Source organism: Psittacula echo (assembly GCF_963264785.1).
Source record: "Psittacula echo genome assembly, chromosome: 4".
Classification (NCBI taxonomy): Eukaryota; Metazoa; Chordata; class Aves; order Psittaciformes; family Psittacidae; genus Psittacula; species Psittacula echo.
This window is the reverse complement of record NC_137738.1, coordinates 88,713,757-88,726,656: the sequence shown is the minus strand read 5'-3', so window position 1 is coordinate 88,726,656 and position 12,900 is coordinate 88,713,757. Positions and strand designations below refer to the sequence as shown.

The following is a 12,900-nucleotide window of genomic DNA, read 5'->3' as shown; positions in this document are numbered from 1 at the left end:
AATTTAGTAAAAAGTCTTAACACCAAGGAATCCAGATATGCCATTGTGAAATAAAACAAAATAAAAGACCCAATGAAAATTCTTGAAAACATTTGTTAGAGAAACAATAAAAAAAAATAAAATAAAATAATCAAAGCACCAAAAGACAAAACAGGAAAAAAACCAACAGTCCAACACCAAAAAGCCTAAGAATCACATACCTACTTCTGCCCCTTAATAGCTTATCGCTGTGGCTGGGACTAGTGTAGTAATTCAGTATCTTTACCTTTTCCACCAGCATCCCTTTTAGTAGTCTGTGGTGGGTTGACCCTAGGCAGTGGCTAAGCATCCACACAGCAGCCTGCTCACTCCTCTGCCCCCCAGGCAGAATAGGGGAGAGAATAGGAAGAACAAAAGCAACAAACACGTCAAGATAAAGACAGTTTAGTAAGTGAAGCAAAGACAAACAAGAAAAGTGATGCAAAGACAATCACTCACCACGTCCTACAAATAGACTGATCCCCAGCCAGCCTCCATGCATTGATTGCTTCCCCCAGAAAAACCTCCTCACATTTTTTACGGCTGAGCATAATGTTATATGGTATGGAATACCCCTTTGGTCACTTGGGATCAGCTGTCCTGACTGTGCCCTCTTCCAACTTCTTGCCCGCTCCCAGCCTATTCATTGAAAGGGGGAAGAATGGGAAAAAGGGAAAGCCTTGACGGCATGCAAGCACTGCTCAACAGCAATGAAAAAACTGGTGTGTTATTAACAAACCAAAACACAGCACCATCCTGGCTGCTATGAAGAAAATTAACTCCATCGCAGACAGACCCAGTAAGTAGTCCTCTGGATCACATTGTACAATTCGTAATCTTGAGTTAGGTACTTAAAAGAGTCTTCACTACCCAGAATACCAGATGCAAGGTTCAAAATATATGGGAGGATGACATTTCAAAAGTCACATCTTGAAGTAGATAACTGAATAGATCATGGTGCCAGATGAAAATAAAGTAACCCAAAAGAATTATTCAATAACCTTTGATGGGCTTCCATTAATTCAATACTTAGTATGATGATAACAATAGTAAGTGTAAAATGTAACCGAGTGTGAACTTAGGCTATGCAGGCTTCATTGTTGAGTTTTTTGAACAGAATTATTTGAATGCCTCTCACCTAACCTGACTGACATACTTAGAAAATAGGGCACTCTTTCACTGATAGTATGACTTCCCTACGTTAGATGAGTCCTCCATCCTTAAAGTCCTGCTTTCTGGACAAGTACTTTTAATCACTAAGCTACTATATTAATAGTTTAATACACTGAAACACTTCAGTGTTTTTCCTAGGTGCCCAAACCCAAAGCTATCAGCTGACAGGTAGCAGACAAGTGCACCACTACTGACATGATCCATCTACAAATCCTACGGACATTAAATGAACCCTTCTTTCTGAAGCATTTCTTTTCAATTACAAAACCACCATATTCAAATAAAGAGGTTTTTATTTTGGATGACAAATTTCAACCATTATTTCATAAAAATGCAATGACATAATTTTGATAAAAATAAGAAATCAGACAACTTCCATTCTCTCAGGAACTTTGGCAGTAGCCCACCTCATTTCAAATCACACAGAATCAGCCCCTCCTCTAACCATTTATCTAACTGCACTCTGATTATGATAGTGGTTTGCAGTAGTAGAAATGTCTCCTTGCAGACCTATCTGCTGGACCATAGAGATCTCTCTTCCTTCTGGAGCTTCTTTCAGCCATGCAGCCTACAGTTGTTCCAGGCAGTTTTGTTTAATGCTTCTACAGGATTCCCATGTACAGGGCAAAAAGCATTGTTATGCATTTCTCTGTCATTCCTCACCACTTCAGCATAGCTCAGGAGCACTTCTTGGTACTTAAAAACAATCTCTAAAAGATACAACTTTGAATTTTGTGGGGAGTGACTTTCGGGAAGTTTAGAGTTTTGTATGTGCAATAACAATACAAGCAGCAGGAGGGCAGTTCACCAATACAGAATAGACTCGACTCTGTGCTTTACTGAGACTGTCTGTAATTATTCTAGAGATTCAGCCTGATGTTATTAATCAACACAAAAAATGGACCAAAAGATCATGCAGCTGTACTTTATCTTGACCTAGAGAGATCACCTCCAAGTAATAAAAGCAAGTTTAGCTCTCCTCTGCCCATGTAATTTCTACCTCATTGATAAGACTGTCAAAGCCCATGTCATTTATGGTTGCTACAGATACTATTCTGAGACACAGCTGTTAATGAATAGACTGATAACTCCCAATAAATAGGCAACAGGGAGTAACAATTTTTATCTATTCTGTCTTGCACTGCAGACAGAAAAAACATTGCACATAGAGTGAGTATGAACTGGCTTTATCCCCATACAGTCAATCTGATAAATGAAATAAACCAGCTAAAAATTTACCACTATTATTTATTTATTTATTTATTTATTTTCAGGTTAGACCAAACATCAGGGTAAACTCTGTTTCAAAACTGCAAGAAATAACTGGAAGAGTCAATGAGAGGAAAAAAGTGAGAATGGGAAGCACCCACTAAATATTCAAATGAAATCCAATAAAATTTTAATAATCATAAGGCTAGGTATGAATCCCTAGAAAAAGCCTTGAAGCTCATCAACCTTATTTAAGCCATCCATTACCAAGTCAGCATTCATCACTACGCAGAGGTAGTGGTCTATCAAGGCTATGTGGTAAAGAATTGTTGGAAGTGATGTATAGGAGAAGGATGGAAATTCAGCCAGCAACTTCTGGCTTACCTCTTGTCTGCTCTGATAGGTGATATAGAGTAACTATTGATACGTGGGTTTTTGTTTTTTTTTTTTCATTTCAGGTTTGACTGCCAGTATCTAAGCACTGAAAATGTTACAGAAGCAGTATTTAGAAGAAAGTAGTTCCCTATTTTATTTTTTCCCAAAAGAAGTCCTGCCATCTTAATTCTATAAAGCAATGTAAAAAACATTTTAGTAATTTTCCTTTTAAGCAAATAAAACTCACTGGAAGACCTCAGTGCATTTCTTGAACATTACCATGAAAATGAAAGCACTAGCAATAGTCAGCATATTGTGCTAGAATTGGTGACCATAATTCCATTCTTCACTGTTAAGATTCCTCTAAACTGAATATCACCAGGTTCAAAAGCTATGCAGAAACTGTGACTGCATTCTACAGCATGCTGTGGCAAGGGGCCTTTTCAGTGTGTCACAGCAATCCACACACAGTTTTTCCCATGAAAACCAAGACACAGGTGTGTGCCTTAATCTCCGCCCAGATTGAAGCTGAGATCTTTGTTTTCTGTTAATTCTCTTGCAAGTGGGCATGGTCTTATTAGCTACAAGATTTCTTTACTATGGCTATTTGTTATCTATAGCCTTATAAACTCTGGGAGTACTAACTAGGGATTTGGATATGTCCAACATGTGCACTCTGTCTTGAAGAAAGGAAGCGCAGCTTAGTCCTATGGATACCATCAAAAACAGCCATTGCTTAAATGCATTTCTTGCTTCCTAGTAAACTTAGACGAAGTCTGATAAATAGCATCTTAAAATCACTTACAAAATGAGATGAGATTTCATGTAACAACTCTACTTTCTTGATTCCTCCCATTCTTGTCAAAGCATTTAGACAGTTTGACATTGTATGCAATTGTTATTGCTGTGTATACTTCTGTAACTTGAGAATTCTTAACATGAAACAGAAGCCTTTTGCAGTGCACTACAGAATCACAGAATAACAGAATCCCAAGGGTTGGAAGGGACCTCAAAAGATCATCTTGTCCAACCCCCCTGCAGGAGCAGAGTAACCTAGAGTACATCACACAGGAACTTGTCCAGCCGGGCCTTGAATATCTCCAACATAGGAGACTCCACAACCCCCCTGGGCAACCTGTTCCAGTGCTCTGTCACTCTCACAGTAAAGAAGTTTTTTCTGATGTTCACATGGAACCTCTTATGCTCCAGTTTACACCCATTACCCCTTGTCCTATCACTGGACATCACTGAGAAAAACCTAGCTCCATCATCCTGACACTCACCCTTTACATATTTGTAAACATTGATGAAGTCACCCCTCAGTCTCGTCTTCTCCAAGCTAAAGAGAAAGAGACCCAGCTCCCTCAGCCTCTCCTCATAAGGGAGATGTTCCACTCCCTTAATCACCTCTGTGGCTCTGCGCTGGACTCTTTCAAGCAATGCCCTGTCCTTGAACTGAGGGGCCCAGAACTGGACACAATATTCCAGATGCGGCCTCACCAAGGCAGAGTAGAGGGGGAGGAGAACCTCTCTTGACCTACTAACCACACCCTTTCTAATGCACCCTAGGATGCCATTGGCCTTCTTGGCCACAAGGGCACATTGCTGGCTCATGGTCATCCTCCCATCCACCAGGACCCCCAGGTCCCTTTCCCCTTCACTACTTTCCAGCAGGTCAACCCCCAACCTGTACTGGAACCTGGGGTTCTTCCTCCCCAGATGCAAGACTCTACACTTGCCCTTGTTGAATTTCATCAAGTTTCTCCCCACCCAACTCTCCAGCTTGTCCAGGTCTCACTGAATGGCAACACAGCCTTCTGGTGTGTCAGACACCCCTCCCAGTTTAGTGTTATCAGCGAACTTGCTGAGGGTACATTCAGTTCCCTCATCCAGGTTGTTGATGGAAATATTAAACAGCACTGGTCCCAGCACCGACCCCTGAGGGACTCCACTAAGTCACAGACCTCCAGCTAGATTCTGCCCCATTGACCACAACTCTCTGCCTTCTTCCTTTCAACCAGTTCTTGATCCACCTCACTACCTGATCATCAAGCCCACACTTCCTTAGCTTATCTATGAGGATGCTGTGGGAGACAGTATCAAATGCCTTACTGAAATCAAGGAAAACCACATCTACCGCTCTACCATCATCCATCCACCTAGTTACTTCCTCATAGAAGGCTATAAGGTTGGTCAAACATGACTTCCCCTTGGTAAAACCATGTTGGCTACTCTCAATGACCTCCTCATCCTTGATATGTCTAGAGATGGTGTCAAGAATAAGTTGTTCCATCACCTTTCCAGGGATGGAGGTAAGGCTGACCGGTCTATAATTACCCGGGTCCTCCTTCTTGCCCTTCTTATAAACTGGCGTAACCTTTGCCATCCTCCAATCCTCAGGCACCTCTCCTGTTTCCCACGACTTACCAAAGATGATGGAGAGTGGCCTAGCAATGACCTCCACCAGCTCCCTCAGCACCTGTGGGTGTATTCCATCCGGATCCATAGATTTATAGATGTCCAGATTGCTTAACTGATCCCTAACCCAATCCTCATCTACCAAAGCAAACTCCTCTTTTATCCTGACTCCTTCTGGGGCTATAGGAATCTGGGGCCCCCGGAGAGAGTCTGCAGGAGTAAAGACAGAGGCAAAGAAGGCATTCAGCACCTCTGCCTTCTTTATATCCTCTGTCTCCAGGGCACCCACCTCCTTCAGCAGTGGGCCTATATTGCCTCTTGTGTTAGTTTTATCTGCTATGTATTTGAAGAAGCCCTTTCTACTGTCCTTAACCCGACTTGCGAGATTAAGTTCCAAGGAGGCCTTAGCTGTCTTAATTGCCCCCCTACATCCTCTAACAACTGTCCTATATTCCTCCCAAGTGGCCAGCCCCTCCTTCCATAATCCATAGATTCTCTTTTTCCACATCAGTTTGTCCAGCAGTTCCTTGTTTAACCATGCTGGTCTCCTGGGTCCCTTATTTGATTTCCTACCCATTGGGACACTCTGATCCTGAGCTTGGAAGAAGTGGTCCTTGAATGCTGATCAGCTATCTTGAGCCCCTTTACCACCTAGTACCCTTTCCCATGAGACTTCCCTTAGCAATTGATTGAAGAGGCCAAAGTTGGCCCTTCGGAAATCCAGAATTGTGGCCTTGCTAGGTATTCTATTCCACCCACACAGGATCCTAAACTCCACCATCTCATGGTCACTGCAGCCAAGGCTGCCATTGACCATCACCACTTCAACCAGACCCTCCTTGTTGGTGAGTACTAGATCCAGCAGCACTCCTCTCCTAGTTGGTTTGTCCACCAGTTGCATTAAGAAGTTATCATCAATGCACTGGAGGAACCTCCTAGACTGTGAATGATTGGCTGTGTGAGTCTTCCAGCAAATATTGGGGTAGTTAAAATCCCCCATGAGGACCAAGGCATGTAGTTGCGAGGCTGCTTTCAGTTGCCTGTAGAAAGCCTCATCAACTCCTTCGTCCTGATCAGGAGGTCTATAATAGACCCCCACAACTGCGTCACCCATACCAGCCTGTCCCTTAATTCATACCCACAGACTTTCCACTTGCCCCTCATCTGCCCCTGGACAGAACTCAATACATTCTAGTCGCTCTCTTACATAAAGGGCAACTCCACCACGTCGGTTTGCTGACTTATCTTTCCTAAAAAGGACATAGCCATCCATGACCACATTCCAGTCATGTGAGCTGTCCCACTACATCTCTGTAATTGCCACCAGATCATAACCTTTAGACCGCACACAGACTTCTAACTCCTCCTGTTTATTCCCCATGCTGCGTGCATTGGTGTACAGGCATTTCAGGGAGCGAGCAGAGCACGTGAATGGCACCCTTGGGAGGCGGGAGGCCTTCTGGTCTTCATTAATACTAGAACAATGCCCCACTAGTTCAAACCCAGCTACGACCCCCTCGCACTTTGAATCTAACCTAAAGCTCTGTGAGTGAGCTCTGCTAGCTCTTGCCCTAGTATCCTTTTTCCCCTGTGGGACAGGGTCTAAACAACTATCCTTTCCCTCAAATGAAACAATAGATTGAGAGTCCTCCCTAGTCCGCCATCCTTCAAGCCCTAGCATGTTTCTCTTAGGCTTGTCCCTAACAGGCCCAGTTATCTCCCCTTCCCCCTTCATATCTAGTTTAAAGCCCTGTCAATGAGCCCTGCTAACTCCTGCCCCAAAAACCTTTTCCCCCTCTGGGACTGGTGTATCCCACCTGCCACCAGCAAACCAGGTGTCTCATATAGCAGCCCATGATTGAAAAACCCAAACCCCTGCCTTTGGCACCAGTCACGTAGACATACATTAATCTGCAGACTCTTCCTACTTATCTCTTTACCCTTGCTTGTAACAGGAATGGAGGCAAACACCACTTGCGCTCCACACCCTCTAACCAGCTGTCCCAGGGCCCTGAAGTCTCTCTTCATTGCCCTTGCCCTCCTTGTAATAATTTCATCACTGACAACCTGAAAAACCAGCAACGGATAGTAGTCAGAGGGCTGCACCAGATCAGAGAGTTTCCTTTTAACATCTCTAATCTGAGCCGCAGGTAGGCAGCAGACTTCCCTGTGAGATGGATCTGGTCAACAAATGGGCCCTTCTGTTCCCCTCAGAAGGGAGTCACTCACCACAATTACTCTTCTTTTCTTCTTGGTTGAGGAAGTTCTAAGGCATGGGGGTGAGTGACAAGCCCTAGGTGACTCACTAGATAGATCTACCCCTCCATCTCCATTTACCTGGCCCTGTAGTTCCAAGACCTCATACCTGTTATTCAAGGGCAACTGGGAGGGAGGAAGGGATTGCGAGGGTTTTCGCTTAGCTCTCCGAGGAGAGACCTCCCTCCATACCTCCTTGTCCCTTAAATTCACTCCTTCTATCTGATGGTTGGAGGGAAGGGGCTCCATCAGTTGTTCAGCCACTTCCGTCTGCCCTTGCCTTAGGGTGTGGCTCCACCAATCTATTTCACTTTCACATTCTCTGATGGCTCTCAACCTTTCTACCTCCTCCCTCAGTTCAACCACCTGCCTGAGCAGATAATTTATTCGCTCACACCGCACACAAGCGGTGTCGGTGGCTCCCTCCAATACAAGTGCCAGGCTCAGGCATTCGCTGCAGCCAGAGACCTGCACGGCCGCATGTCTGCGGGAAGGCTCAGTCTGGGTACCCACATTATTCCTCACTACAGCTTTTGATCGTGTTGTGACCATGATCTACCTGGTCGATCGGACCGTCTACGTCTCTCCGCACAAGCAAGCAGTCCTTCCTCTTCCTATGCTCCAGGCGAGTCCTCCTGATCAGGCGGTTATCCCGCTCTCCTGCCCGAGCCAGCTGCTGCGTGAACTGCCTCGACCTGCTCTGTTTGCCTGCTCTGTTCGCCAGTCCACAATAACAATGTATATTGTACATAAATATAAATAGGGCAAAAGCTAAATTGTTACACCATTTCATAAAATAAAATAAAATAGCTGTGCTCCTTTATACATTTCCCTTAAGGAATCTCTACGTTCTCACACAAGTGCACATTTAGAAATAGATAGCAAAACATTAATTAGATTTTCTATTTCTCAGTACGTGAAAGGATAAGACTTACAAAAATTGAGTCCCTTTCAATTGTACAGAAGGCAATGGGAATCAAAGTTTTTAAATACCTGAGCAGGATCATGACACCGACCTCACATATTCTAATTTTTAAGTGCTGTCTTTACTAAACTAATTCAATCCCTGTTCTTGCAGTGCTTAGAAAGTGAGAATTTTATTACCATTTAAATGTACTACCACAGCAGGTACCTCCTTTAGGAGCACTTGCAATCCCAGTAGATCAGATGCTATACCGAAGGCATAATCCATAAAGACTGTATCTGTGCACAAACACATATCTATATACACATATATATAATATATAAATATATATAAAAAGACTATTCAATTTATTTTCAACCACTGAAAGACTGATTGTGATCACCCGAAGGACAGTAGCATCATAAAAAAGGTAGTGCACTTTCTTCATATTTTCACCATTCATTCTTAAATCGGAAAGGCCTTTTAATTTTTAATTTGCATTCTATTGAATTTTTGTGGCAAGCAGCCCAGTATACAGGAAAAGAAAAGACAATATGAAAAAACTGATAAAGCTTCTATTCTGGGAAAAGCAGTTGCACTCCACTGAACAGAACAGAAATAACCAACCAGCATTTTTCATTTTTGCTTTACTTTGTGTTTTGAAATACTTATTTTATCTAAGGAATGTAAAAACTATAATGATGAATACTCAACTTTGGAATAGTACATCTGTGTCAAGTGCACATCTTACAGTCACAGTAAGAGTGCAGAAATTATAACAAATTCTAAGAGCCAAAATCAAGCTTCTAATAACCACACATATGAGAAACCTGACTATAGCACTTTATCTTCACAGTAAAAAGAGCAAATCCATATGAAACAAGGCTAGAAACAGAACAATATGGACACAGGACACTGTACACTATTAAAAAAGATCAAAGTTGAATGACTTACCACTTCTTCATGGGTAGCACTTTCTACATTTATACCATTAACCTAAAACCAGATATGATAGGGAGAAAATTATTTGTAATGTGTAAGTTACTTAACAAAATAAACATAAACGCAAGTATGAAACAAATGTCTGTGGAAAAAGTTAATGTTTACTGACCTGTATTATTGCATCTCCTATAAATAACATTCCTGTTTGGTCAGCTGTGGGATTACAGAAGGAATACATTTTAATTAAAAGTAGTACTGAAAAATAATGCTATATTGTCTTCCAGCAATTGGTTTAGCATGCTGTTTGTAACCTTCATTTGCAAATTATTTGGTTGTGAAGATACCAACAGCACAGCAATCAGTATTCATCCTACAAAGGTAACAGATTCTTAGCAATTTTAAACAAATTAACAGAGTTACTTTCCAAGCACAAATAACTTATTTAAAATGGAATACAAATGTCATTTCTCACTAATGAAGGATTTCATTAAATTATGTGGAAAGTGTGCTTCATACTTTTCATTATTCTTTCACAAAAAGGAAATAACAGTTCCTGAAACTACTTAGAAGTTCCTTTCCCACTGAACAAATTTACAGGGACCGGTGTAATTAAAGAGGTTGTGCCTAGAATTTAATATGACTCTTTAACGTGAAGTTGGAGTTAGCTTTGCTCCTGAGAATAACAAAATACATTATTTCAGTCTGTAACTGGTATGTTTCCTGCCTTACAGACTGGTTGGAAATAAAGTTATGAAACTGCAAACGATTCTGTGCAGGTATAAGCGATGACATTTTTGAGGTGATTTTTATAACTTGTCAATTGTTTACTTTGTAGGGGAATTTGAGGATGTTTATCCCTTAGAATGCACTCCTTAATTGAAAGTAAGGCTCTGCCCCTGCTAAGACTGATATAATTAAATAAGGCATGCTGGTCTTATGTATGATCTTACACGGTCACAGCTTGAGGCTTTGAAGAATGCAATAAATGTTAACAGTATTGAGAGATGGAAATTGAGTTAAAAATAAAGAAAAAACTTCATAGACTATTTTTACCATTTCTGCAATATAGCTTTAGCCACTACAACTGTACCTTTGGTACAAAATACCTTTTTCACATAAAATTTACCTTTCTAATAGATTTAGTGCCACTCTTTTGACAGAAAAGATAACAGTTCATTAGCCATACTTTTATCAGTACTTAGGAAATATTCCACTATTTATTTTAAATACCACACTAGAAGTTGCATTGAAGGTCTTTACCCACTTCTTATGCTGCTTTGTACTCAAAAATATGCGCACAATTTATAATGGCTGGTAGAGAAAAGAGATCTATGTACAGAAATGCAACTGAATTAAAGCAGTTGAAAAGCATCACTAAGCAATGGGAAGTAGCCTATATTGGGTACATGCATAGCTAGAGGTGCTGAACATTAGCTTGGGCATCTCAATGCTAAACTTCTGTTTAAGATGTTAGTAATACATATACCATTAGTGAAAAATACAGTAATTTTTCATTTAATGCTTATGTTGGAGCCATTGGGCTGTTTTAGGAAAGTGGGAGCATAGTTTAATTTGGGATAGAACAAAGAGCGTGCGTTTGAAATTCCAGTTGCGGGAAAACACAAAAGGATAAAGTCAAAGGGTGCATGACTTGCTTACTGTGAGTGATTGAGTCAGAACTGAGTGGAGAAGTTTTGAGTATGTCTGCTTACAAGTATATGCAACAAAACCCTGCAACTTGAATCAGTGCAGAGCCTGGAGATCAACTGAACGAGGTCTAACACAGGGAGAGTGGGTTCTCAAACTACTTCAGGAGGACACCCCTAATATGCCAGTCCTGGGCTGTTATTCTGTGTGTGGGTTGCAGTAGGACTCACAATCCAACTTCTCTTACTCCAACAATCTGTAGCAAGGCAGATGTGCTTATTTATACTTCAAGTATTTACAGATCAAGTACCAGACAGCTGATCCACAGATGTGATGAGGATGGCACACACAAACTGCAGGTAGCACTGTTTTCCTGAGGCCCTGTCTTACTGACTTTTCTGGGAGACCAAAGCAGCTGTTGCCATTGGAAAGATCAGTTGGAAAGAGCAATATTGCAAAAAGAAGCACTGTAAAAGAAAAAGGGGTGGGGATGCAAGAGATGTTTGGAAAGGATTTCTGTAAGAGGTGAAAACAGAAAAATGTAGGATTGGTGATAAAGGAAAGTGTACTGAGTCAGAAAGTGTTTGAGTGAAAGGTGAGATCCTGATGGAAGAGAGCATCATGAAGATTTGTAGGCAAGTAGGTAGGTACCGCCATGCTCCTGGATGTTCAGCTATCCATGACCCGCTGCATAATGACACAATTGCACAGCTGCACAATCTTGTTTAAATCTGCTGAGAAAACTGCTTGGTTTAACAAAAGTTATAATAAAATACATAGAATGGTATCAATGCAAAGCAGGAAAGGAACAATTCCAGACACAGCTAAAATTCTTGAGATGGGTCTAGTTAGCAGCTCAACACTTGAAAAGCACTGACATGACAAGGTATAAAATTCAAGGAAGAAAATCATGAAGCTGGAGGATGGTAACTCAGCAGCACTGAAGACAAATCTCTTCCAGGGAGCAGTAGAGGCTGAACCTTTCCCACCTGACTATTGACTGCCAGGTTAATAAGGACTCATTGGTAATTCCACAGGGATGATGAGTACTGCAATATCCCCAGCTACCTACTGTGTGTGTTAGCCAATAAATTTTATAGCTTAAGAGCACAAAGCAATTATATCCTGCTTGCAAAGTCTCTACACACAATCAGAGCTGTCCAGATAAGTAAACGAGAGAAGCAGCATTATGTGGTTGGTGCCAAATGTTCTGTGAACTGAAACAAAGCACGAAAATGAGGACAAACATGGCATTTGCTCCAAAAGTACATTATACTGCAAACTAACCAAATAATGTAGACATCTACATAGCTGCTGCCATCACAGCCAGTGATGTTTGCATGTCTGCGATGAAACACTTTGGGTTTAGCCAATTGTCTAATGACGATTTTAAAGAAAAATATTTTGCACAAAACAAATTTATAGAGGACATGTCACTATGATACAAAAGTTACATTAGAGTTTACTATATTGCATATTAGAAACAAATTGATTGGAAAAACTCCTTCAAAAGAGACACGTTGGGCATTTCTCTAAGGCACATTTTAAATCTGAAGACATCTACTAATGTTTTCATTAAATTATATATTTTTTACATGACAAAAATATTAAGTAAAAGGTTCCAGGCTATGTGGGACATTTTTCTTCCAGTTGTAACATCCTCATATACAAAGGTGTCTATGAAAGGCTGCTCCATAATTATCAGTCACTATGTGTAAAATGAATCAGTACTAAAAACAAAACACTCAAGAAAGAGTTTCAGAGAAACAGCATATACAGCTTCCTTAGAATCCAGTATGCATCTTGAAGTTTTACTTGAAGTAGTATTTTAGTAGCAGTGAATTGAACAGTCCCCAAAAAAACGCTTGAAAGGAAAATAAGCACAAAGTAGTAATAAGCAGAAATGTACCAGGCTGTGAAAGAAGATGAAGTGCATGCTACACCACTTAGTGCTACAG

General features: G+C 41.1%; 1 protein-coding gene across 1 annotated transcript in view; it reads right to left on the bottom strand.

Moving 5' to 3' along the window:
* The window catches only part of SNTG2 (syntrophin gamma 2), a gene marked incomplete at both ends in the record, with an annotated part of 282,638 nt that overhangs the window by 117,894 nt on the left and 151,844 nt on the right, over window positions 1–12,900 (bottom strand). The window contains 2 exons of the mRNA XM_080614918.1: window positions 9,308–9,349; window positions 9,465–9,508. Of these exons, the coding sequence (XP_080471044.1) occupies window positions 9,308–9,349; window positions 9,465–9,508 (86 nt within the window). The remainder of the gene's footprint in view (window positions 1–9,307; window positions 9,350–9,464; window positions 9,509–12,900) is intronic.